A 27,339-nucleotide genomic window follows, 5' to 3' on the forward strand; every position below is an offset into this window, starting at 1 on the left:
TGGACTTGAACATAACTTCTTTGTATCATATGGATTCTGAACCTTTGGCTTTTTTGAATAATATAAATCAGAGGGCTACATGTGGAACTTTCATGTACTCTACAGGGCTCCTTAAATTCTTCCTGATCATAGTCTTGTGATGGTGTCTGACATGCTGCTTTAGAAAACTGAGGAAACTTGTACATGTTTCAAAGGCCAGGATCCAAGTCAGGACTGGTCCTCCACTCATAAACCAAAATTAATGTAAGAAAAATGTTCTCGAATTTAAGGTGCATGTACAGCCTGTGGAAACAATAGCAGCATTCCTTTTGGTATTGATACAAATTGCACTAAGACGGTATAACAATATCTTTGCATTTATATAGTTTTTGAGCTTTCAAAATATGTATCATATGTTATCTTGCTTTAGTCTTTATGACATTCATTCTCATAAATATAGGTTAGTATTATTACCCTCAAATTCCAGATTGGTTGGAGCTGGTGTGAATGACGTCCTTAAGACCATCTAATGCAGGGGTGTCAAACATGTGGCCTGGGGGCCGGATCAGGCCCCTGAAGGGCTTCTATCAGGCTCACAGTGAAACCGGCTGTCATCTGCTTCTTCTTCCAGTTCTGCTGCTGTGTCATCGTAGGTTTGCGGCTTACAGATATACACCTGAACAGCATACTCAAGAGCACAGACATTTTGATGCAATAATTCAGAGCATGAGGTGTCAGTTATCAGACACTGTTAAATAAACAAAATATTGCAAGATTGCTAGTGTTTTAAGCATTTTTATTTTAAGTAAAAAAAACCCATTTGTGTTTGTGTCCTTTATAAAGTTTATATCTCTGCTACCTGGCATTACATTTTATGACACACATGTCCTGGCCCAACAAGGTCTCATTTATGTCAGATCCAGCCCTCATAACAAATGAGTTCGACACCCCTGATCTAATGGGTTAATGCCAGACAAGATTTAGTTTGTTAATATCTTGATTTATCACTCAGTATATTAGGCACTGCATCACACCTTTGATTCCCCCCCCCCCGGATTTGGTTCAGACTGATGATTCATCATTATTTAGTTCATCATATTTTTAAGGCTAAGGAAGATGAAAACAGTTGATCTTTTGTTTGACAATAAAAACAGTTTGTTTATCTAATATGAGAAAAATGAACATTGCTATTTCTTTGTTTTAGTGGGAAGAAATTAGTGGACTGGATGAAAATTACACACCTATACGAACATACCAGGTATGCCAAGTCATGGAACCTAACCAAAATAACTGGCTTCGGACTAACTGGATTGCAAAAGGCAATGCACAAAGGATTTTTGTAGAACTGAAATTTACTCTAAGGGATTGTAACAGCCTTCCTGGAGTCCTGGGCACATGTAAAGAAACTTTCAACTTGCATTATTATGAAACAGACTATGACACTGGCAGGAGTATCAGAGAAAACCAGTATGTAAAAATAGATACTATTGCAGCTGATGAAAGCTTTACCCAGGGTGACCTTGGGGAGAGAAAAATGAAACTTAACACAGAGGTGAGAGAGATTGGACCTCTGTCCAAAAAAGGATTCTACCTGGCATTCCAGGATGTAGGTGCCTGCATTGCTTTGGTTTCTGTCAAAGTATATTACAAGAAGTGCTGGTCTATTATTGAGAACTTAGCTATTTTTCCAGATACAGTGACTGGCTCAGAGTTCTCTTCTCTAGTTGAAGTTCGAGGAACTTGTGTCAGCAGTGCGGAAGAGGAGGCTGAGAACTCTCCCAGAATGCACTGTAGTGCAGAGGGAGAGTGGTTAGTACCTATTGGAAAGTGTATCTGCAAAGCTGGTTTTCAGCAAAAAGGGGACACATGTGAACGTAAGTAGTATAATACTTTACATATTTTCCTTCTGTAGAAATTGCTTTGTACTGTCTTAAAAAATTATCTCTGATTGAAAATTTTGTACTATCCACTTTGATGCCATGAGCCTGGGGAAATATATGCTTCACACTTAAATCAACCAAGCATAAATCAGTTGTATTCGGGGATGGTCAACAGTTGGATTTTGCGTTTTGAAACAGTATTATACTATGCAGAATAATCTTTCTTAATGGTATTTTGCACACACAAACAATGCAGGTGAATTTACATATTGATATTTTACATAGAGATAGTATAACGAAGGCATTCCTTATTTGTGGTTCTTCTGACTATGCTTGGGAAAATCTTAGCTCGCAGAGCTGATACCAATAACTTCCTGGTTTCCATTAGCCTCATATTTATTGGCTTATTTATGGGAAATGATACAGAATCCTAACCGAGGAGTGTAATTTGTGACTTGCAGCTGAAAAGCAACATGGGATTTAGGAGGACTTGGAATGTGGACATGGAAGTGCCATTATGTATGGATATCTCCACATCCATAGCTAGATCTGATGTTTTCTTTTTAAAAGGTTTGATTGAATACTTACATTTCTAAAATACGGATATGTTACATTGTCTTTCTGTAAGCTTTACGCTGATAGTTTTTGTACAGTATTGAAGTGGTATTGACTTTGATGACTGGACAGCATTTACAACATTGAGAAATGAGAGAACAAGAATGAATGCATTTAAAAGGGAGATGACATCAGGTATTGCATGGTTCTATTAGAATTATTCAAAAGTACTCTATCTCTCCATCAAGTCTTACTTTTAACTTAATTTTTTAATTTACTTGGAATTGAGCAGCTTGAAAAATAATAGTAGTAATTGTATTTCAAATGTGGAGAAGAATAATAGTTTAAAAACTAAAGGTGGTTGGTTAAAAACAGTATTTGGTAATCAGAATTCAAGTAAATTGTTAATTGGGTCTCTAAATTTCAGACTTCTGTGATCTTGATAAAGGTATTAAATTGTAACTTGTGCTTGAGTGTAACTGGGTGTTCATTTTCAAGAACACTTCTCTTGTCTGGCTTGCTTCCAAAGCAACTGCTAAGAGAATATGTTATGTTGGAAGTGATCCAGTTGTTCATTTTGTAATATTTTTGCTTCACATCTTAAAAGTTGTGTAAAAATTTGAAATTTCATTTGTGATCTATAGTCAAGGAATCTGTATATGAAGAGAACTGAGAGAGAATAGGGAGCTCCAGAGTTAAAGCTTTTAAGCTATTTGATGTTGGGAGAACATGGAGTGACTTAATGTCTTTTAGTCAGCTGTTCTAGTCAGATAGTCAGGATTTTCTGCTGTGAAAGCATTAATGATCAACCATGTGGTGACTTATAATATAGCTAGCAGAGTGATACATTTACTTTGACAGAAACTGTAACTGAATATAATTATATTACCAGAGTTGAATATATTTGTTACTGTTGGGCTTTGTGGCATATCACGCAAGAACAGAACTGGAATGTGATTTCTTATCCCATGCATGGCTTTAATATTTTTAAGGACTCCATCCTACAATCAGTTTGGGCTGAACCCTATAGTTTCCTTTCCTAGATATTTATCCAAAAGTTAATGTTTGTAGTGCAGGTTTTGGCACCTTGACCCTGAATACATTGGCCCCAAGTCACCATGCTTGGATGTAACAAGATCTCTGTGTAGGACCAAACTCTAGTTTGAAATGCTAACCTTTTTTGAGGAAGAAAGTCAAGGCCTGAATTTAGTACCCACACTTCTGGAAATGCATGATCTGCTTTAAATAAGTGTGATATAACGTTAGGCATATGTATGTAGCCACTTATGTTGGTTAGGTGGTAGCTTTCTGTGTCTGTTTTGTACACAGAAGAAAGAGTACAGCTTCATTCATGGAAGCACAAAGTAGCAAAACTCTTGAGGAAAATTTAAATAAAATTAATCATATCTTCTAAGTTGTTTATGAGCTTGCACACATCTAACTGGAGCCTTTATCATTTGGTCATTTACATGGCAATGTTTTGTATAAACATGGTCTCAATAGTTGAAAAGCCTTTGTTTTTACCAGTTGCTTTTTAAGCAATCAAAATTAAATACATTTAATTTTTTTCAGTACAAATTCCTATTTAGTACTTTTATGTATATGCCATGTTATAGCATTAAAAACCCTAATTCTTATTTACAAAAATATCAGAGAATACTTTCTCACCATATGCATTTTTATGTGGTATTTAAATGTGTGTGTGTGTGTGTTTTAAAGAGGAACTATAGTTAGGTTAAATTCATGAGGGAAGGTTTTTTTTTTTTAGGAAGGTGGGGAAACATTGAGAGGTGCTGATATAATCCATATTCCATATGGTCTGTGTTATTTAAAAAAGGGAAATAATATCCATTTGCTCACACACAGCTATATAATATTTCATTTGCTAAGAAGCACTTCTCAGTCTGAGTGAAATCTATATGAAAATTAATTTGGCATTGTGTCTGAAAATTCAGACTTCCAGAACAAGCAAAACTGATCCACTCTTCTGTTTAATTGCTTCATAACACTAATTATCTGGAGAGAGGGTTAGGGTCCCTCCCCCATTACATGGTTATGTGTTAACCTTCATTTCTAATTGTAATGTAATGTAATACAACACAACATTCCTGGTTTGGAGTGTCACAGTAACAAAAGATATGTTTACAACTTGCATTTCTCATTTACTCATTAAAATAGAGTTAAATATGGCTTAGTGCATATGGCCAGTGTGTTAAATGAAGAACTGCAGGATACTGCAGGCCAAAAAGGAATCATTTGGGTAAAATGTGGTTGTGGCTTGACTCATACACTGATGCTGTAGAAACAGGCATACCCTATCACCTCTCCACTATGAGGTGATACACTATGGATTGCAATGTCCCATATAGGCACAGACATTTTTTTTTATTGTTCCCCCTCCACAATACAAGAGTGCAGGTTCCATGTCATGATTTTCCTCTGCAGATATTATTCTGTGGCTAATTTTCTCCCCAGTTAGGTTTAATTCTGGTTTCAAAGTAAAAAGAAACAGCAGTTGGGAGGTGGCATGTTTGTAAGGCAAAACTGAGAAGGAATTGTTGGCCAAGACAGTACTTCCCTCCTAGTTCTTCCTTGCAAGTGTCCTCCCATCTCTATTTCTTTACTGATACAGTTACTCTCTGATGCTAGAATAAGACTTTTCCATTTGTCGCATGAGTGTTCAGAATCCAAAGGGAAGTTCAGAAGTTCACTTTAATACTTACAGTTAACATATGTGAAGCATTACTAAGTAAGTAATTGTGATAGACTGCACTTTTGAAAAGCTTAGAAGTCCTGTGTAAACATATAAAGGACTGTGAAGGGTTAATTCTTCACAGAGCCAGAGAGCCTTGAGTGACAGGCTGTTGCAAGAGATCTGATTGGTTAATGTCAGCTGACCAGAGAAAGACTTCTGAACTGGGTGCTGAGGAGAATTCAGTCTGATTTCAGCCCTAGCTGAGAAGAGTCTACTGACAGTTTTGGAATTCAGCCCTGACTGAGAGCAGGTTAGCACAGACAGGAGAACTGGGGGAAATTGGCAAGGATGAGTGGGTAGTTAGATGGAGACCCCTGTTTGGGCCAGAGAAAGGGGATAGATCTTCCTGTGACAGAAGGAATTTCTCTACCCAGTCAAAACAGGAAAATAGCTCTGAAAAGTGGAGAGATCCCTGGTCTGGTGTGGTTAGAAACTGCCTTTGTAGACCTTAAGAGACAGTTAAAAACTCAAGATGAGTACTGGTGTTTCAAGAGAAGGGTTCTGGGTACTGTAAAGAGTGTACCAGCCTTCTGGAAACCAAAAGAGTCAGAGAATACTCAAAGTATCCTAGAGTGTTTGGGAAAACTCTGGAACAAAAGGATCTCAACATAAACATTTAAGTAACTGTGCATAGCCTAAACTCTCATTAGCCTGAAACATAAGAAGTAAAGTCTGTGCATGTAGTGATTTTACCTCAGAAATTTCAAACCCTGATTTCAACTGACCTTTCCCCTCTACGTTGAATAAAATATTTTGTTAATTTTGAATTTCAAAATGCCGCAAGTGCCATTTTCAGTGATTTAAGTTAAAGCGGGATCCTGACCCTTCCATCAGGTTCCTGGGCTGAGCCAACAGCCAAACTATCATACTGTGACAGAGTGGGGCAGCCAGAGTTCTTCAGTAAAGAAGGAAAGACATTACTAGGGCAGCTCAGTCAGCAAAGGGAAAGAAAAACAGAGGGAAAATCTTGCCTCTGAAGGAGGGAAGAAGGATAGGGTATCATAGTAATCTGATGTACACTATTTTAATACCTTGTATTGTGGTAATTGTAGTGGCACTTGTGGAAGACCATCATAAACCCGATGTGTTAGCATTAGTGTAACACACTTCCTGTATCTTGTTCCCAAACTGTCTTTCAAACCAGGTCCAGAAAACCTTGCCTTGAAGTTGTTTTTCCCTTGAAAGGTGTTTTTCTCGACTAGTTCTCACATCTAATCATGGTGTACCGGGTAGCACATTTGGGAGTGTAGAGGGGGATAACATCACTCCTTACCTTGCATGCTCACCACATATGTTGGCTTTGGACAGGGGTTGTTTCGTAGAAAAAGAGCTAGGGGAACTCATTAGCATAACTCATTAGCATATGCCACACCCCCTGACATCACCGGAAGTGTGACATAAGGACACACCCCCTGACATCACCAGAAGTGTGTCATAAGGCCACACATCCCCCCCCCAACTGTTCCCAAACTGTCTTTCAAACCAGGTCCAGAAAACCTTGCCTTGAAGTTGTTTTTCCCTTGAAAGGTGTTTTTCTCGACTAGTTCTCACATCTAATCATGGTGTACCGGGTAGCACATTTGGGAGTGTAGAGGGGGATAGCATCACTCCTTACCTTGCATGCTCACCACATATGTTGGCTTTGGACAGGGGTTGTTTCGTAGAAAAAGAGCTAGGGGAACTCATTAGCATAACTCATTAGCATATGCCACACCCCCTGACATCACCGGAAGTGTGACATAAGGACACACCCCCTGACATCACCAGAAGTGTGTCATAAGGCCACACACCCCCCCCCCAACGGTCCCGGCTGCTGGCGCCGGCCTTGCAGCTGCACTGCCGAGCCCCATGAGGGGCCCGGCGGTGGACCTGCAAGGCCGGCGGGAGTGCAAGGAAGCCCCGCAAAGGCCCTCCCTGGCCCCAGGCAGGCAGGGGTGGGAAGAGGCAGGGAGGAAGCAACTTACCTTCCCTCTTCTCCTGCCTCCTCCTGGCTGAATGAGGGCCAGAAGCAGGGCGGCCGGAAGCAGGGGGCGGGGCTTCGTCATGTGCCCCGCCCCCCGTACCTCACCCAGGGGAATTACGATCCCCCGCGATCCCCCCGAAATGACCTCTGGCTTTGGATCTATTACTCTTATTTAAGGTTAGTTATGGTGAAGTTCTAAGTTCTACATATGTCTTAGAGAATCGCTGCAAAAACTAATCTTGGCCTAGACTGTTGCTGCAGAGCAGTGCTGTGCATCTTGCCAGAGGGTGGCCCAGCCATTGCTACAGGGATTTGAAGCAGATGAAGGGGCATGACTGTGTATTGCATATTGTCTTCAGTGAGTATGAGTTCTCTTCTGTAGACCCCTCTAGACTACTTAAGTACATCGATTTCCTCTCAAAAAGTGTGTTCTTTCTTCTCCATATCACATAGAACTATTGCCTCTTGGCAATAAAGTCATTAATATAGTGAAAGTGTATGCAGAACTATACAATGGAATCCTAAGAGAGTTACATCCTTGACTTCAATGTGCATTTCCTCTGTTGGAATCAGCATTTATTGTAATTACTGCAATTTCCATTGCATGCAGAAATGCACATTCAAAACACATTTCAGCTACAGTAGGAGCTTTTTGACATTCATTTCAAGAAATGGCTATGATCCAACACCACATTTCCATAGGCGGAAGACTTCTGCCCTCAAAGTTCATTTTTTTCACCTCTCTACTCTAGTTGCAACCCCAAATGCTGCTCCTGGGCCTCTAGAACAGCACTTTTGGAGGCATTTTGGGCTGCAATGGGAGGGGGGAGATGAGAAAATCATGCTTCAAGGGTCTGTTCATGGAAATGTTGTGCTGGAGCCATGCCAAAGACTGGAAACATATTCTTTGCAAGTTTATTTAAATATAAGGTGTGGAATATTAACGCTAGGACTGGGAAAGCAGTTGGAGCAGCTAGGGCCAGACTTGGTTCAAAGGAACAAAGACTCCAGAAGGAAGATTTTTTATGCTCAAGTGATATGAATGCTTCGTTCATACATTTTCTTACAACAGTTTTGTAGAAATTCTAGTGAGATCACATACATCGTTAGAGGCCTTGTTTATATAGTATATCAATGTGTGTGTGTAACTGTCCATCTCTGTGCATGAAGCCATGAGAGGAAATGCCTTAACATATTCAAAAGCCAAAAGCAAAGTAGGAGAAAAACTTGGTGGTGTCGGTGGGGGTGAAAATCTAAGCATGGAAGTGTGTAAGTATTCCATGTGTGGAGTGTAGAATAAAAGATTTATGTGATGAATATTTGCATGGTTGGGTGTAGCATTCCAAACCTCATAGATGGATGTAGCATGGATTTAGCATTGCATGGTGTATCATTGATGTAGCATTCCGAACCTCATGGAAAAATCACTCAGTTGCTTTCACCCACCTGTCAGTCCATTTGTATTGATTAGCTCAGGAATTCTAATATGCGTCTCCTTTACCTGAGAAACCATGGAAATTGTGTTCTCTTTGATCTCTATCTGGGTCTGAAGCTACTCTTATATTTATTGCCACTTAAGACTATAGTGTAAAGATCAATTATTGCTCTCTCACTTTTTGTATTAATAATACATGCTCTTAATGTTTTCCTTCCATTGTGCAAGTCCTGAACTAGAATGGTAGCCTAGATGATTAAAACCAATAAGATGTTCATAGAATGTGGACATGTAGTCATTAAGCCTGAAAGGTTATGAATTAAACTGTTTCAAATTAATGTGCTGAAGTAGACCAAATGGATTTTCTCTGTGTGGCTTACTATGGAATAGTTGTAGCTGCTTCTCAGAAATGGAGACTTTTTCTTCTATATTTGACAAATGTTTATTCCTTAAATACTAAAAATTGTGATTCGGTCTCTTCTTAAAATTAGACTAAAATGAAACTGAAATTAGTACAAAAATACAAGTTAAACAGGTATACATATAAAATAAGAATTTCAAGGATTTTTTAAGTGAGAGGACTTAAATCAGCCATCTGTTGTAAGCTATATGAAAATTCTTTAAGATTTCACTTCATTAAGCTCAAGGAGCCAAATGGTGAAAATATATGCCGATCATAGTATTGAAGTTACTCTGACTTGATCCTTCAAGGGCAGCAAGTTTCATAGGACCATACAAATTAACTGCTGTAAATTTGGGACCTGATTAGCCTGCCCTGTGCATACATGAAGTGGTAGTATTGGTGAGGGAAGGGATAAAAACATTACTTGTCAACCACCACGAAATGATGACTACACTGAACATGCATTGTTGTGGACCCAGGCTGTGGCCAAGTGTGCAGTGGGCTGCTTATGAGTGCCAACCTCCAGGTGGTGGCTGGAGATATCCTGGAATTATAATTGATCTTCAGGTGAAATTATAACTGATCTCAAGGTGAAAGAGATCAGTTCACCTGGAGAAAATGGCTGCTTTGGAAGGTGGGCTCTGTGGCATTATACCCCAATGACATTCTTCCCTTCCCCAACCCCCATTGTCCTCAGGCTCCACCCCCAAAATCTCCAGGTATTTCCTAACCCGAAGCTGACAACCCTGTGCATGGTATATGCACTGAGGCTGACTAACAGTTCCCAGAACAGATGCAGGCTAAGAAAGTGGTTGGCTGTGCTAAGTGCTACTAGAGTTCATTTGTTCCACACATTTCTATCCTACCTTTCCACATTTAAAAAAACCAACCAAAACCTTGAGGCAGTTTGGTGATGGTGGAAACTGCCCTCAAGTTGTAGCTGACTTACCGTGACCCTATTTTCAAGGCAAGAGACATTCAGAGGTGGTTTGGCATTGCCTGACTCTGCATAGCAACCCTGGACTTCTTTGGTAGTCTCCCATCCCAATAATAACTAGGCCAACTTCCAAGATCTGCTGAGACCAGTCTAGCATGGGTCACTCAGGTCAGGGCTAAGACAGTTTACAAAAGAACAAAATATAAAAATTAGACATATTATATCAGATCACAAGTTAAAAACAAAACAAGCAGAGACAATAATAATCAAGGCTTATCTACAAAATAACATAAAGTAAGCACATTGGAGCAGCACCTTCACCTTGTACATGCATTAGATGGTGGGGGCAGCTATTTCAACTGCCAGAATTCAACACCATAACAGGGTCCTCCCCCCCATCATTTACCATTCAACAAGGACAGTTCCCTGCATACTCAGCCGCTACCATCAAGCAGAGGTCATGGGCAGATTCACATCCTCATTAATATAAAAAGATGCATGAAAGGAATTCAGTAGGACTCTGACTAGCAACTAGCTTAGCAGTATGCATAGAAAGCTGCTCATTTGTTAGGATAGCTGACATTTTCATGCAGTTTGCCATACAGCTTGAAAGAATTGCAATCTACAAGTCATAATGGGTATCACAGAGGTTTATTAGTGGCTCTGTTGGCTGTGTGTGTAGTATTAAAGCTCTCACCCAGTGATCTTTCATGGGAAAGTGGGTATTTAATTAGTAGCTCTTTTGGCTGTGTCTGTAGTATTGAAGATTCTGATTCTCAGTTAAAGCAAGATATCCTAATACAGTCTCTTATAATCCCTACATGGGGAGAGGAGCAGAAGTAGTTTGTTATGGGTGGTAGGCAGGCTATCAGTGATAATCATTTTTAGGTGGCCTAGACCAGCTCTGCTTTCATTGACATTATTGCTTTGGGGGTAATTGAAATCTCAGGGAGGCTGAGAGAACCAGAAATATTGCCCTACTAGATGGCAGGCGGAATGCAGACGTTAATAGTTGTGGCATTGTACTGATTCCCCCTTCCCTCCCCCCCCCCAGCTGGGATCCCTGCATGCATTTAAGAAAAGGCAATAGTATTCATTATTCATTAAAATTCAGTGGATGTCATACAGCTTGTTACCAGTCAAAAAATGGAACTACGGGAATATTGAGGTTGATTGATGGACATACTCCGAGAATATACACAAACAAGCTGCTTAGTAAGTTGTGCACATGAAACCAGTGTAGCGTAAGCCTAAAGAACCTTTCAGTAAGATCTGATTTTTAATCTAATAAAGTTGCAGCCCATTAAATCTTATTTATGGTCTTTGCATCTTCTTTCTGTCTCCTGGGGCAAAATGTAGAAGTCATTTGATAATTTTGCTTTCAGTGACCATCCAGCAAATGAAGTGGCTACTATAAAATCCAAGTACTTTGACATGACATAATATCATTAAAAAACATTACCATGTTTATCAACCAGGAGCCTCTTGTGCACTGTCTGAAGAGTACATGTTTAAATAAAAGCCATTTAACAGTAAGAAAACCAGCATTCCATTCTGGCAGCTAGCAATTAACTGGCTGGCGAGATTTAAAGATTTATTCCACTTGTAAGCTTGATGTTTGGAGATCTAGTGTGTCTAAATGTATTCAGGTGGGTAGCCTAAATAAGCCTGCATTCTTGAATGAGATACCAAACATAACCTGCCAGTGCAATCCTAAACAGAGTCACAGCCTTTTAAATATACCAGAGTCCCCTTCAGGCACAGAGCTCATTCTTGCCTAATGCTTCTGGGCTCAGTGCTTGAGTTAAGGCTCTAATGAGGCAGAATTCATAGAGGAAAGTTTTATCCAATTTGGGCTCCTCCAGCCCTAGCTACATCAGAACCGAGATAGCACCACTACTCGAGAAATCCCAGTAAGGGGGTACTTTCCCAGTATAATACTGGAAAAGGTGGTCCCAATTCCACTTCTGTTAGGTGTGCAGGTTTCTAAAAGGAGAGCTTGGCCCTTTCCCAGCTGCTCTTTCTTCTTCCCTTCCTTCCTTCCGGGGCTGTCAGAGTCTTTGCACAGCTTATCGGGCTAAGGTGGACAGGATCTTTTTTATGCAGAGCAGTCCCTCTTTGTCCTCATTTTCTAAAAAGAAATTTTCTTCTACAAATTTAAGATGGAAGCACAGACAGTTAGGAAGTATTCTACAACACAGGAGAATGTAGCAAGATTGGCTGGGGAAAGAATCATAAGCCAAACACTAATTGCAGTTAACAATCATCCCCCTCTTTAATTGGAGGGAAGGGTCTGCCTCTGCCCTTCTAAGGTTCCAGGACCAAACAAACAAAAGACAAGACAAAGGGGCATGTGGCTGGGAACCTCTGTTTCTGGGATTGGCTCTGTTTCTGGGATTGTATTTTGGACCAATTACAACTGAGGCCTCACTCTCTGTTTCCCATACAAACCAGTATACCAATAATATTTCCAGTTACGGGTTAGAGGCTTGATGCCTGTGCACTCCAGTTTGGTGCTAGGACCACTAAGTTCTTGGCAACTCAAAGGCCAGGGAAAGATCTTCCATTCAGCGAAAGGTCAGTAGAGTTGCTGTCCTCCTGGTGGGATCTGGGGATTTCCCAGAATTACAACTGATCTCCTGATGAAAGAGATCAGTTTCCCTGAAAAAAACATCTGCTTTGGAGGGTAGACTGTATGGCATTGTACCCTGCTGAGGTCCCACCCCTCCTCAGATCTCCCAACCTAGCATTGGCAACCCCAGGTGACAGCTCAGTGGCTCGTTCCCTGCTTCCTTGCTCTGAGCTTTCCCAAGTGATGTTTCACACTAAAACTGCCATTCTGCCATTTCCGCAGTGCTAGAGATCTGATTACCCATGCCAACAAATAAACATATTATTTAAGCATCAGAGCAACTCCCATTCATAACGGGTATAACTCTGCTTAGGATGGTGTTTTCTGTTGGAGATCAGATGTTTCAATGTCAGTGGTAATCCTTGAATGCACTTCTGCCTCTTATTTTCCTCTTGATCATATCATTCTTATTTTTCTATTGCTGCTTCTTGCTGACTAGTTCATCCAGGGACCTGCAATTGATGAGTGCTCTTAGTAGTCAGCTATTAGTAACCATCAGGAATATACTAAAACTTCTTTCACATACCACTGGGCAACTGCAGCCTATCTCTTTTTCATACAGAGGCCCCGGTCACATGGGGGAAATTGACACGGCCAAAGTGCGGCTTTTTAGAGCCGCACCAAAAGAGACATGCGGCGGCGGGATCAGACAGATCCCCTGAGTGGTTGCGCAGTTGCTCCCCGTCACGATCAGATGCCGTGGGGGAAGCCACGGAAGGGAGAGTGAGGCAGCCGGCTGCGCATGTATGCACATGCGCAGTTTGGCTGGGAGCCTTGAATGCTCCTGAAGACGGGCTCACCGGCGATCCCACGGCCATGCTTGCTGCAGCATTTCAGGTAGGTGCTACTATTTCCTAGGGTTTTTTTAATGCGCGTTTTCGGCCTGAAGGGATGGATCGGGGACAGGTGTGCACCACTTCCCAGATGTTGTGGTGTGATCGCGCCTGTTTGCTGTGCCCCGATCTGTCCCTCTTCCGGGCCAAAACCTCCAGTGTGACCGGGGCCAGAATTAAGTAAGATTACTTATATGATAAAAAAGTATATTTTCACCCAGCCTTACCAGTATTTCTGTTATTCTTTTTTTTTCCCCCATATGACCCCAGAGGTGCACAGGTGTCTTATCTGTTGAGTACAGTAGCACATGAGAAACCAACCAGTTTTAATAACTGTTAAATCAAATAAATTCACTAGATGACTTCCCCTGAGTTAAATGTAAGCAAAATACTTAGAAATAAAATAATGTCAAAGCAATGTAAACCACATTACATAATATGACTTTCTGAACTGTATCCTTATTTAACTAATAGATTATTTACATTTTTACATCTTTAATCATCATTATGCATAATTCATGTAGTAAAGTTGTAGTAGAGAAAATGGGGTCTCTAAACATAAGCAGCTATAAACTCCCTCCCAGGGTCAAACAAACCAATGTTAACACCCTTAAGGGTTCTTCTTGAAGTTGAGAAAGAAGGGCTGAAGATTTCATTTTTGTGCTGTCCCAAATTAAGTTGTCTTCAGTATGTGGAATGGTAGACAAGTGTAGGTTACCATTTATCCAGTTCTCATATAGAACTCAGTAGTCAGTTCAGGCACATATACCAACTGGGGGTGGGGGAAGGAAAAAACAACACCCCATTCTTAAATAATCTAAAATCCATATAAATAAGTCTCATTTTCATCTCCCAAATACAAGTTTTGTGTTACAATACTGTAGTATGTGTAAAAAAGAGCAGCCTGAAAGAACTTTGCCACTGAGGACTCAGTAGTAAGACTGACAACTAGGATCAAGATAATTCATACCATAGTATTGCCCATTCATATGTATGGGTGTGAAAGTTGGACAATAAAGAAAGCCGACAGAAAGAAAGTTGGAGGAAAGTGTTACAGATACCACGGACCATCAAAAAAACAAATCATTGGATTCTAGATCAAGTGAAGCCTGAATTCTCTCTAAAAGCTAAAATGACTAAATTGAGGATATCATACTTTGGTCACATTCTGAGAAGACAAGAGTCACTGGAAAAGACAATAATGCAAGGAAAAGTTGAAGGCAGCAGGAAAAGAGGACCCAGCTTGAGATGGACTGATTCAATAAAGGAAGCCACAGCCCTCAGTTTGCAAGATCTGACCAAGGTTGTTAACAGTAAGATGTTTTGGAAGTAATTAATTCATAAGGTCGCTATGAGTTAGAAGTGACTTGATGGTACTTCATACATACACAGTAAGACTGAGAGCCAGCAAGTAGTTGTAGTTAGAGAGTTGGATTTGAACCTGGTCAATATTCTGTGTGCTGTGCAGCTAGCTGGGTAACCTTGGGCCAGTTGCTCAGCCTAGCCTATTCAGCTGGGTGTTGTCAGAATAAAATGGGGAAGGGTTAAACATGTACTCTGTACTGAGCTTCTTGGGAAAAGGATAGGATAAAAATGTCCTAGACTGATCCAGTTCAGCACAAGAAAGCATAAAATGTATTGAATCAGAAGGCTTCTTTCTCCTTATACTTTGGAGAAAACACTGAGTGGAAAGATAGTATATCTCGATTTTACAATCCTGCCACTCAGACAAACCCCTGTAAAGCCGAAACCACTTTATATCTCTTGTTCAGTCGCTTCTTTGCAGCTGCTGGCTGAAGGGAATTCAGAGGAGGAGGAGGAAATGGGAGGAGAAAGAGGAGTGTTTCTTGTGCCCTTTGAGCATCTACTTTTGTGGTTGGTAAGAGAAATTCCTAAGCAATCCCTGCAACTAGGCAATTTAAGTAAATCAGAGTCCAAGAAAGACAGAATGTTTTAGTCACTAAGGCAAAAGTGGGGAAAAAGGAAAGCAACTTTTAAGAGGAAGGGTAGAAAGTCTGAAGTAATAAAGACTAAGATATCTTTAAAAACTTGCTTATAAAGAAAATTAAGAAATTTTAAAAGCTTTATTCAGAAGTTGCAGCAACAGTTCAAATTTTCTTTCACTAGAATAGCAGGAAAGAGCAAAGGATCACGTACCATAGCAACCACTTTGCCTCCTCAGTGTTTTACTGAAGGCTGATTTTTTAAAAAATTAAGTGCTTCTTGAGTGAAAAGTCCATAGAAACGTATAAGAAAATTATAGACTTTTCTGAAATGCTGAAAAACCAGTCAAGTTTGCCATGCAGATTTAAATGTATACTTTCTTTAGAAAACATGTTTGTGAAACTCAAGAGTTTATCTCTAAAACCCCAGTTTTCAGTTCTGTTGTATGAGGTGAAGCAAAGCTAAGCATATCGTTAAATCTTCTACAAAAATCAGAACAAGTAAATAATGCTTAACTTAGGCTATCTAAATGCCCACATGACCAAATATAGATTCAAATACAATTACACAAGTTTGTATATTTTTTACTATGGATGAGAGAACTAAGGGATGCAGTGCAAAGGGAATGGAACAACAGGTTCAATTCAAATGTCAGAAAGGAGAATTGAATGACAGGTTCAATTCAGATGTCACATTAAACCATAGTTGAGGCAACATGGTTTGGTATGTTGTCTGAATTCACACAGAAAAAAGAGTTGTGATTGTCTTAAAATAAAGCCAGTCTACAAGCTATGAATTTGCTCCTTAAGGAGCACTACTCTTATCTAGAACAGGCAAGTGTCCTTCCTGATCTCATGTTCCAACTTCCATCACTTTTGTCATGTCTTGGCTCCATTTATTTGCTTGTATCCAGGCCATCACAACTTCTAGGTACTTGTTCAGCACATCCTCCACTCTGTCTGACAGACAAAATGAAGAAATGGAACAGAGCTTCATCAGCATACTGATGGCACCTGTCTCCCTAAATCCTTTGCCAGTGGTTATATGTAGATGTTATAAAATACAGAGCACAAAAAAAACCCCTCTGTAGGGCGCCAAAGCAGAGCAGTTCTAAAACTTTAGCAACATGAGGAAGTTAAAACTGCTTTGGAAAATTTGCCTGCATTTTTAACTGTCCATTTTTATCATGTTGTTAACTGCCTTGAGTTTGAGGAGTCAAGGAGGGATGTACACATTTAAAAAAAAGATGAAATGGGGGGGGGGAATCCCTCACTGGCATATACTACATGCTGATCAGCCCTCTTACAAAGCATGTGCATCAAGCTGCACAAGTCCTGTGGGAATATCCATTCTCAAAACAATACAATGAGACTTATCTAATCTTTAAAAGCAAGTTGAAGGAAAAAAAATTGTCTATGTATTTCCTCAAGGTCAGCTATTGGAGGGTAGCCTATTTTATGGTGCCACAACTCAAAAAAGGGGGAAATTTTCAGAGCTACTCATAGTAATAGAGAAAGACCAGTGTAATGCAAAACCTATTTTTCTGGTATTAAATTAAAAACAGCTAATGGCTATTATTACAGGAAAGGCAGCATGGTATAACCCAGTGTCATCAGATCTCATAAGCTGAGCATGGTCAGTACTTGGATGGGAGCTCACCAAGGAAGACTCTGCAGAGGAAGGCAATGACAAACTGTCTCCTCCTCCTCCTGCTCCTTCTCACTTTCCATAGGTTGGTTGTGACTTGACGGTACATGCATGAGTATTGGCTGTTACTGGATGCAGAGTAGTGACTGTCTCTTTATGTTTGAATCCTTTGCATTGGAGAATAATGAAAACCAGTTCAACTTTTTACCAGAAGGTTCTATGATGACTATGTTAATTTTATACCCCCTTAGCAAGCTATGTGGCTGCAGGCATTAGTAACTCTGTGAGCTCCCATCCTTTGAAAGAGGGGGAAGCCAATTTCTCCTGAAGGGGGAGAGGTTCTTCCCTACTCCTAGGAAACTGAGAAGGCCCCATTTTGAATTTAGTGGGCAACATCTCCCAGCACCAGCTTCTGAAACCTCCCCTCCCAGTAGGTGGAGAACAAAGAGTGATATGTATCTGGCACTTGATCCTGCAAGCAGGTCCAAAAAGACACGTGGGTGATATAGAAAGTCACTGACAAATCTGGGGAAAATGGCAGTGTAGTACTTTGCTTCTTCCAGTTGGTACAACTTGCCTATCACACTGTCTAAAACAGTTTCATGTTGAAAATGACTATAGCAACTGGTTGAAATGGATCTTTACCATTTGAAACTGTTCCACTGGAAAATCCATATAGCCATGTAACTTCAGTAATGTGTATCCTCTGAGGGTACTCTGTGGGTATAGTAGTTCCCCTTCTTCCTTCTTGCTTTAGCTGGGCAGTCCCTTTTACTTTTTTTTCTTTTTTCTTTCAATTCTACTCAATTGTTAAAATGTATATAAATATATGCTAACCCAAACATGGGATTCGAGAAACTGACAAATCCTTCATTTGCATAGGTCAGATTATGACACATAAGAGGATGAATTTAAAAAAAAACTGCTTTATTTCACTTCTATGGGGAAAGTGGTCAGGTAGGTATCAGGTTTGGAACTTGACAGCTGAACAGGCAACAGAAATGGGTAACTGTATAATTATAATAGATAGTTTGTCACCATAAAGTAGCTGTTTGGTCGTACAAAGACGTCTTTAAAACTGTGGAGAGAGATCTCTTGGCAGTCACTGCTTACATAAACAGGCAAAAGCTTTTTTGTCTCAAATGACTTTAGTCTGTGTAAGTAGGAACAAGGGTTGCCAGGTTCTACCTGGCTGCCGGTGGGGGGACTCACGATGTATCCTGCGGGTCTTCTGATGCACGCACAAAAAGCATGCACCATGATGACATCACCTGGAAGTGACATCATTGCATTTCCTAAATTGGGGGAAACGGTCTAGGTTTTGGGCAAAACTCTATGGTTTTTGGGGCCTCAAAACCATAGAGTTTTTTCCAAAACCTAGAGCGTCATCCTAATGTCAGAAATGCAATGACATCACTTCTGGGTGATGTCATTGCGCTGGCAGCACCAAAAGGGGGCTTCTTGGGAGTGGGCATCCCCTGCTGGCCAGCTGAGCCATGGTGGATTGGGGCCCCTGAAATCGGGGGATCCCCTTGCCCCACTGGGGGAATGACAACCCTAGTGGGAACACACACACAATTTTCAATCTTCCTTCCTAAATACTTGATGGGGTCCCCCCTTTTTCTAGGAGCTATTTCCCTAAGGGAAGGACTAGTAGTACCACTTCCCTAATTCAGGTTCCTCCTTGATCCTCTAACTCTTCTTAGCTGAACTCAACAGTTCTAACTGCCACTCTCAACCACCACTCTTAACTGACCCTCTCAACTGTAGAATTCCATTTGAGTTCTACAGTTCTCACCAGCAGCTATAACTACTGCTTTTCACCAGCAGCTATAACTACTGATTTTAAATGTTTATAATGTAAATGTTTTATTGTGTTTTAAACCTTACTGTATTATTTAAGATGATGTGATCCGCCCTGAGCCTGCTCATGGGATGGGCGGGATACAAATACGAAAAATAAGTAAATAAAATAAATAAATGTCACTCCAGGTTCTCAGACCTGGTTAAATCATTAAACATTCACTATCTGTTACAGAGGGACTTTAATAATAATAAAAAAGGAAATAATTACAATGACATCTAAAATTGTGTAAACAGCATTGTTACCCAAACTGGACCCAGAGAAGGGGAAATCAGCTTTAAAAAGGGTTCCAGAAAGAAATAATGTAGGATCTTGGCCTATGTATACCAGGGTGGATCTCAGTAATGGTACCCCAAAATAAAATTACAAAGAAAGAGAGTGAGAGTGATAGCTTTATTGTATACAAAATAAAGTAAAAATGTAAAGAACCTATACTGGGCACGTGAGAAGTAATTCCACATCAGAACTAATTCAGTAACCACACATGCGCACAGCAGCAAGAGGGCACGCATATAAAAGGTAGGAGGGAGGAAACTGGAAAGTTTTTAGGGAAGAGACATATGACTTGAAATCTGGGGCTTGGTCTGGAGAGGTTCAAGGAGCAGAGAGGAGTGACTAAGGACAAAAAGCCTGCAACACAGTTACAGGTGTGTTTGGGTAATGGGAAACCTGTCACACTTTTCACTGACCTGGGATGGTCTTTTTATAGGGAAGAGTCCATTATCTAGAAATGGGAACCCACTTTCCCAGGAACCTGATTGGTCCAAAATGTAAAGTTTGAATCTCACTAGCTGGTTTAAAGTTAACAGCTGTCAAACTTTGGTGAAAAGCAGTGGGGAAAATAGTGGGAAATATACCTTGATTAGGCTATTATGGAGCTGCGGTGGCTCAAGTGGTTAAGACGCTGAACTGCAGGCTGTGGAAGGTCAGTAGTTCAGCAGTTCGAGACCCGAGTTGCCGCATGACGGAGTGAGCTCCTGTCTCTAGTTCCAGCTCTTGCCAACCTAGCCGTTCGAAAGCAAGAAATTGCAAGTAGATAAATAGGTACCACTTTGGTGGGAAGGTAACAGCGTTCCGTACACCTTGGTGTTTAGTCATGCTGGCCACATGACCACGGAAATGTCTTCGGACAGCACTGGCTCTTCAGCTTTGAAATGGAGATGAGCACCGCAACCCTAGAGTTGGACTCGACTGGCTTTCGAGCAAGAGAACCTGTACCCAGATGACTTTATGAGACTTTCAAGGTTTCAGATCCACTGGCACTTAGGCTGTAAAAAGGGGGTGCCCCTTAAAACAACTAAGTCCAAAATAAGATGGGGACACACTAATCAATGGGGGTCTCGGCTGGAGGAGCGCGCAGGGTCCTCACAGTATTTTACACAGAGAGAGAAAGTCAAAGGGATGCACTATAACTCCCTATAACACTTGAGTTTAACAGTTTGTGTTGCTTCTTGATGTAGCTTCTTGAGCTGAGGTGAAACACTAGTTTGGATATTTTCTGCCTTGGAGTTGACACATGTGACTTGTCAGGGACAGTGTGCCATCAATATGTAACAGTCAGCTGATCCTAAGATTGTCTGACAGTCAGATCTAGCTCTTCCTACTAGGTGGCGAGCTAGACTTGTTTTTAAGGCAAGAAACGTTTCAGAGGTGGTTTGCCATTACCTGTCTCTGTGTCATGACCCTAGTATTCCTTGGAGGTCGCTCTTCCAAATACTAGCCAAGGCTGACCCTGCTTAGCTTCCGAGATCTGATGGGATTGGCTAGCTTGGACTATCCAGGTCAGGGTATTGTCTACTCAGACTGGTAGTGACTCTCCAGGCTGTCAGGCAGAGAACTTTCACATCACCTCCTGCCTGATCCTTTCTTGTAGAGGTGCCAGGGATTGAACCTGAGACTTTCTGCATGCCAAGCAGTCTATCACTGAGCCAGAGTTCCTCCCATGTTGCAAAACAAAACACATAACAAATAGTACAGCCAGAATACAACTCCTAAAAAAATTAAACACCCCAAATCTGTTTATTCCTCCCTAGTCTGTGTCATGGTGTACAGAGACTATAAAATATGCTGTGAATCTGTCACATTACTCAGAAAGTTTCCCCAATCTCCCAGTGGAAGCTAGAATCTCTGGAGTATGTGAAGCTTTATTCCACTGCTGCCTTGAAGCTTTAACAGGCAGCACACTTTGCTTATTTCCTGTACCAGGGTTGCAGTGGTGGTAGAGAAGGCATTTTTCTTCTCTTTCTTTACTACTTTCTTTGCTACCACCCTGTAACTCTAGGAACTGCAAGAAACTCTATGGCAAGAATTTACAGTTTTACAGAGAGTTCCCAGTGATTCCTGGAGCTATCTTTTGTCACGTCCGGATAGCTTTGGCAATCACCAAGAACTCGATGGTAACAACTTCCTGTCAGTATTCAAGGTCTTATTTGTCTTTTAAAATTTTCTCCTGGAATGCTGCCCCCCATCCCTGCCTGGAAACCCTAATAATGCCCTTATTATTCCATGTTAGTGCATTTTTGTAAAAATACAATTCTGTGAGAAATGTGATGTGCAGAAAGCAGAATTTGAGTTGAGCTGATATGGGATTTAGGAGAGGAAAAAAGTTCTGAAATAGCACAGACATATAAATAGAGAACACTTTTTAAAAGATTTCTTAAAGTATAAATGAAAAGAGAATGCACACGATCTATTTTTCTATCAGAACCTCCTAGTTCTGTAGTTCTGGAATATTTGTATCTAATTTTAGGAAAGATATACCATTCATTATTAATTAAATTGAGTAGATAACATGCCAGTCAAAATGGAGTCTAGCAGAACATTGACATTGATTGATAGACATGCTCTGGGACTACGCACATACAGTCTATTTAGGTCATTTGAGCATGAGGCCAGTGCAGCATAGCTCCAAAGATTAGAAAATAATCCTTTGCCAGAGTTGTCCCAGGATATGTGAAATTCACTTGAAACTGCAGCTTTCTGAAGCCACTGTCATGAATTATAAAGAGTGCCTATCTTGATCTGGCAAACATTAACAAGATTAGTCTGTAAACTGCGAATTTATATTTAAAAAATAGGATGTTTGCATATGAGTGGCATATTGCTTTACAATGGGTATTTCCATATGCATGCTTAAATAGTAGAACTTTTCTATCACGCTACTGTAAAGCAGATCAGAGATTGAAATCATATGCTGGTGGTATGAACAGCAAATATTACACTGTGGGTATCAGAGTTTTTTTAAGTAATAAAAATATTATAACTATCAGGCAGAATTTCAGTTGTTGGCTTAGAAATGTAATGACTGTTGCCCCCTCTCTTGTGGGGAGATTTTCTTCTTAGCTGTTGTTGTGGGTAGTTTTGGGCATTTGCCTCCAATAGTTAAGGTCCCTCCGTATAATGCTTTGAAAGAGTTGGCATCTTAATAAAGAAGAGAGCCTCTGCTGTGCTGTGAGGCAGATCATTAAATAAGAATAAGTAGAAATCTTCAACTGGTGTTCTATTCAGTTAGATTCTCATCAGGAGCACCTGCTTCCATATAACAGTCATGGTCAACAGAACTTCTCCTGAACTGTTTTGGGATTGAAATTCTTAGTTCCCCAGTTTTAGGGACATAGCTGTTCCACAGCAAAGAAAGATCTATATTAAGAACATGCTAGAAATGTATAGACTATAATTAACTCCATATCTTCTTATGTGAATAATTAATCTTCAATAGTTGAAGATTAATGATATGGATAAAAATTACTGGTTTAGATAAGCTCCCTCTTTCCAGGTTAACTTGGTATTTTTGCATCATACATTTAACTATAAAGATGGAATAGTTTATGGATGTAGTCATTCCCAAACTTTTTTAGTAATGACTGTCTGGCAGAATAAATAGTTTTATATTTAATAATGTATTGTAATTTTATGATGTCTTGATTTGCTCTGTCGTGAGCCAGCTTGGGCGGAATATAAATCGAAACAAATGAAAAAATACATTAGTGGCGATAGAGGCTTGTAATGTGTCATTTTTCTTCCTCTGTATCTAGACTCTTGTGTACCTAAAATTTCTTAGAATCTCCTGGGAGGGTTTGACTTTTCAAAGTCATCATAATTATTAAGCTAATGTCACGAAATGCTTTTGAAATCCCCCTCAGTTCCAAAAGTAGTATGGTATGCAACATCTGGATCTATGCTTGAAAAGGGAGGGGCAGTTCTGTTTTTATTGTTTGTTGGATCTTTTATTGTCTGTTGGATCTTTGGACATTATCACTGCAGAGGCATTTAAGTGAGCAACCTGTCATGGTAGCTGATAATCCAGGAATGTTATGATCTTGGTGTATAGAAATATTGATTTCTCATGCCTTCTCCTGTGATGACATTCTATGTCTCTGTTTCCTGTGCAGGCCAAATGGTCCAGGTCAGACCAGATGGCCTGAACAACCTCAGTAGCCATGCCATATAACCACACATTCTTTCACACCTCTAAGGGAAGAGGCAGACTTGATGGCGTCTGGCTCTGCCTCACATGCAAAAAGTCATGTCAGCAATGGAGAAGCTGGAGTTTGGGGTCATGTGACTGCAGGCGTGGTCTCCAAACTTCTAGCCAATCCTATGTTGCAGCCATGACAACCAACAGTTGGGCACACCCATGCCCACTCGCAATTGGCTAATAGCCACATCTAATTTGTGACTGGAATTGGGGTATAATTGTTCAGTCCCTATGGGAAAGAGCTTCTTGCTCTTCTCTGTTCTTACTCTCTGTTCCTGCTCTGTGCTTGTTTATTGCACCTGGAAATGCTGTCCTTTGAAGAGACAAAGGACTGGCTTTGTGAATTGGACCACATGGTTGAGCAAAGATGGATTTTGCCTTCAAAATCCTTTGGACTGTTTGAATATCCCTCAACTTGGTAAATATGTATCTTTTACTGTGTAGCTAAGGCAAATCGCCTTAGGCTTGTTGTTTTGGTAAACTCTGGTAGTCTGTGCTAAGCTCTGTACTAAATAAAGATTCCTGATTGTTAAAATTGTATTTGATGTTGTACCTGAATTCCAGGGCTAAATCTTGTGGCCTAAACGCTCACCATATACACTACTATTGGAGAGTAAAAAGTGTGCATCTCTGGGAATGAGTTGCTAAGGTGTTAAGTTCCAGATACCAACTGAGGGTTTGAACCTCTAATCTCAGGTTGGGGGGGGGAGAATGAATGTAGAGGTTCTGGTGGCCTATTGTTCTGAAACCAGAGAGGGTTTAGACCATCTCATGGGTTGTTGTTTAATGTACTGCAAAAGGTACAGGGTTCCCTCCCATTCCTGGACTGGCCTGGGTGGGTAAATCCTGTACACCTGGATATATTGTAAGAGCTTTAGGAAATATAGATCTTGTAAGATAGAAAGATATGAGAAGCAGTTTTATTCTGGTTTGGTGAGTTCAGTGCTGTCCATCTTGACTGCTGTAGCTCCTTAGGATTTGAGGAATATAGTCATTTCGTAGCCCTGCTACATGAGATGTTTTGTGTGGTGATGTCAAGACTACCTTTCCTTTTTATTGCCCTTGAGAAAGTGATGCTTATTATGACTTGCTTACCTCCCTTGGGATGCTTGCATTATTTATACAATTGATAAATCTCTGGTTTGGAAACTATAGGAGTTGGCACCCTTATAATAGTTATCTGCTAGTAGGTAAGAGTGCAAGAATTTGATCTTTCAACTTTTCATCATGCAAGAACTCTAACAAGCTTAAAGGAGAGATTGCAGAGGAAGCACTGCTTACTGCCATTTTAAAAATATTACTTTTGTTTGTTATATCTGGAATGTATCTGAACAAAAAAGATGAGAATCAGATCATAGTGGAAGCTGACTGCATTTAGTATGCACTGCAGATTTTCTGCAACACCTGAACTGCATGTAGTTCTGAGTCTAGTTCTCCCTTATCACACGTATCAAAACTTTTGCTACCTTAGAGGTAGGGTAAAGTAAAAATGGAAATTAGAAAACATATTGTGTAGTAAACAAAAGAAAGGATATTATTTGGATTTCTGGTTTGTGGGTTGGCGATGGCGGTCGCTCTCCCCAACATCTGGGGAGGTGATTAGCACACCAGCAGTAAGGAGGGGTGCTACCTCAAGTGGCACCCCCACGGAGCCCTTGTGATGGGTTCCAGGCCAGAGGGCTTTTGAGGGTTAGCCTCTTCGACAGCTTGATGGCAGAGAATAGAGGCTTCCCTCCACCCTGATGGTCCTGCTGCTGAGTGACCTTCGGGTATAAGCTAATTCGACTGGGACAAGTGCAGGAGATAGAGCAGAATAACGATGAAGAAAGTGAGGTCAGATATATGACCATCAATGAACGTGAGTTTGAAATAAAAGGACTATTTTAGTAAAATGGAGTACCCCCTCATGGGAAAAGCGGGGTACAAGGAGGGACGCCTCCTAAGTGCAGGAATGGACTAACGTAGCGAAGGGGGTAGTGGGGAAACAATCAGCGAGCTTTTTCTGAGAGACTTATTTGAGTACCGATAGCGAAACGACGAGTCTTTTGAGCCCTGGTATAGCGGTTTGAAAGTGTAAACAAAGAGGAACATGGCGGCTTCCCGAGAAAAGTTTAAACCGAAACCAGGCAGTCAGAGTCCAAGACCGGAAGAGGGAACAGACGTCATGAAATTGCTAGCGGATATGTTGAAGCCGGTAATGGAGCAACTCGGTGGTATTAACCAGCAACTGGCCACACTAAACCAAAACTTTGCTCTGCAGCAGTGCCAGCTGGCAGAAATGGAAAAGAAAGTGGAGCAGGCAAATGAGAAAATTACAGAGATGGATACTGCAAATAAGAAGATGAAGAAAAGAGTGACGAATGTGGAAACAACACAAAAACTTCAGGAAACTCGTTTGTTACAGCTCCAAATGGAAAAGGCTAACATGATCCTCAGATTTCAGGGGTTGCCTGAAAGTGGAAAAGAAGATTTGAAGAAGACTCTGGGAGAGATTATCGCTCCAGTAAGAGGCTTATCAGTGGATGAAATAGTAAAAGACATGGAGGCTGCTTATCGGGCATACTCCAATTATATTAAAAAGAATAACCTGCCTGGAGAGATTGTGGTGAGATTCGCAAGACGACAGACCAGAGATGCTGTACTAAAGGCAACTTCGGCAAATCCACTGAAAATTGGATTCAGTGGAAATTTGGAATCATTAAGACTTTACAAGATATTCCATTTGAAATACGTCAAAAGAGGAAAGGCTACAAGGAACTGATCTCATTTCTTCAAACTAATGGAATTCAGTACAGGTGGGCGATTCCTGAAGGTGTAATTTTTAAAGTCAATGATAAAAGAGAGAAGATTGACTCAATCTTTAAAGCCAAGGAATTTTTGAGACATCAGCTGGGGCTGGAGGAAGAACTTAAAGATGAAGAAACCAAATCAAGTGACTCTCCTACTTTGGGAACGGATGAGGGTGAAGTGGGTGCGGGAGCGGGAGCAACGAAAACTGTGTATGACTTTAGGGATAGAAAACCGAAGTAAGGGCAGAAGGACTCTGCAAATTGCTCTTTGAAGTAAAGAAGATGCTCAAGAAGTACTCTCATAAATATTAACTTACTAATATAGAAGTTGTACTAAACAAGAACTTCACAAGTATATTGTATTACTAACACTTATATCACTAACATTTAGATTAACATGGAAATGATCTCCTACTCTTGGGTTTTTAGTTAGTGTGGGTATCTTTATCCTTAGTTGTAGTCCACCTCCTATATTTTCCGTTGTAGTTAATAGTCTTATGAAAAATAATAAAAATACCCTCTTGGGGGTTTATAATAAAGGATATTATTTGGACAGAAGTATTCTCATGCAGTCACAGTAGGACTAGCTACCTATTTCAATATCAAATTAAACTTTATAACATTATAAACATTCAATCCTTCAATAACGTAATCATCAATTATTCAGAATAGTACATATTAATTGACAAATTATTTCTATTTAAACAATAAGCATATCAGGGAAATGTATATATCTACAGCAGGGGTCCCCAACGTTTTTGAGCTTGTGGGTACCCCTGTGGTGAGGAATGTCCTGTTGATGGACTTGCAGGCATGATAGACATAATGCTGCCATGCGTTGTAGTGTGTGGCTTGGTGTTATGTATCCAGTCAAGCCTTCATTTTCCCCAAACACACATCCATGTGTCTATGGTCCCAATTCTCAAATGATGTCCACATTCATGAAAATGTTCTCTGAAGACTGTTATAAGGAAATACCTCCTACATCAATATCTCACTGTAATCTTTAACAATTGAACTTTAAACTTGGTTTTGACACTGGTTACTAACCTAAAAACATGCCAGTTCAGAACAGTGATCCGCATGTCAGTACCAGGTAATCTCTGACTGGATAAATAGGAACTATTAGTTCCTGAAGGAGTAGAGAAGCATATGTGGAATTCAAATAGGATCAAAATCAGAAATGACATTTATTACAGTACCAGGATGGAGAAATCAATAGATCTGGACAGGAGGGTACCATCAA

The 27,339-nt window shown here is 40.4% G+C and overlaps 1 protein-coding gene across 2 annotated transcripts in view; it reads left to right on the forward strand.

Moving 5' to 3' along the window:
* Positions 1 to 27,339, forward strand: part of EPHA7 (EPH receptor A7) — a 286,870-nt gene that overhangs the window by 11,221 nt on the left and 248,310 nt on the right. For both annotated transcript variants that reach the window (XM_015412827.1, XM_015412826.1), the window contains exon 3: positions 1,184 to 1,853. In XM_015412827.1, the coding sequence (XP_015268313.1) occupies positions 1,184 to 1,853 (670 nt within the window). The remainder of the gene's footprint in view (positions 1 to 1,183; positions 1,854 to 27,339) is intronic.

This window comes from Gekko japonicus, unplaced genomic scaffold, assembly GCF_001447785.1.
Source record: "Gekko japonicus isolate JY-2015 unplaced genomic scaffold, Gekko_japonicus_V1.1 scaffold1111, whole genome shotgun sequence".
NCBI classification, from domain to species: Eukaryota; Metazoa; Chordata; class Lepidosauria; order Squamata; family Gekkonidae; genus Gekko; species Gekko japonicus.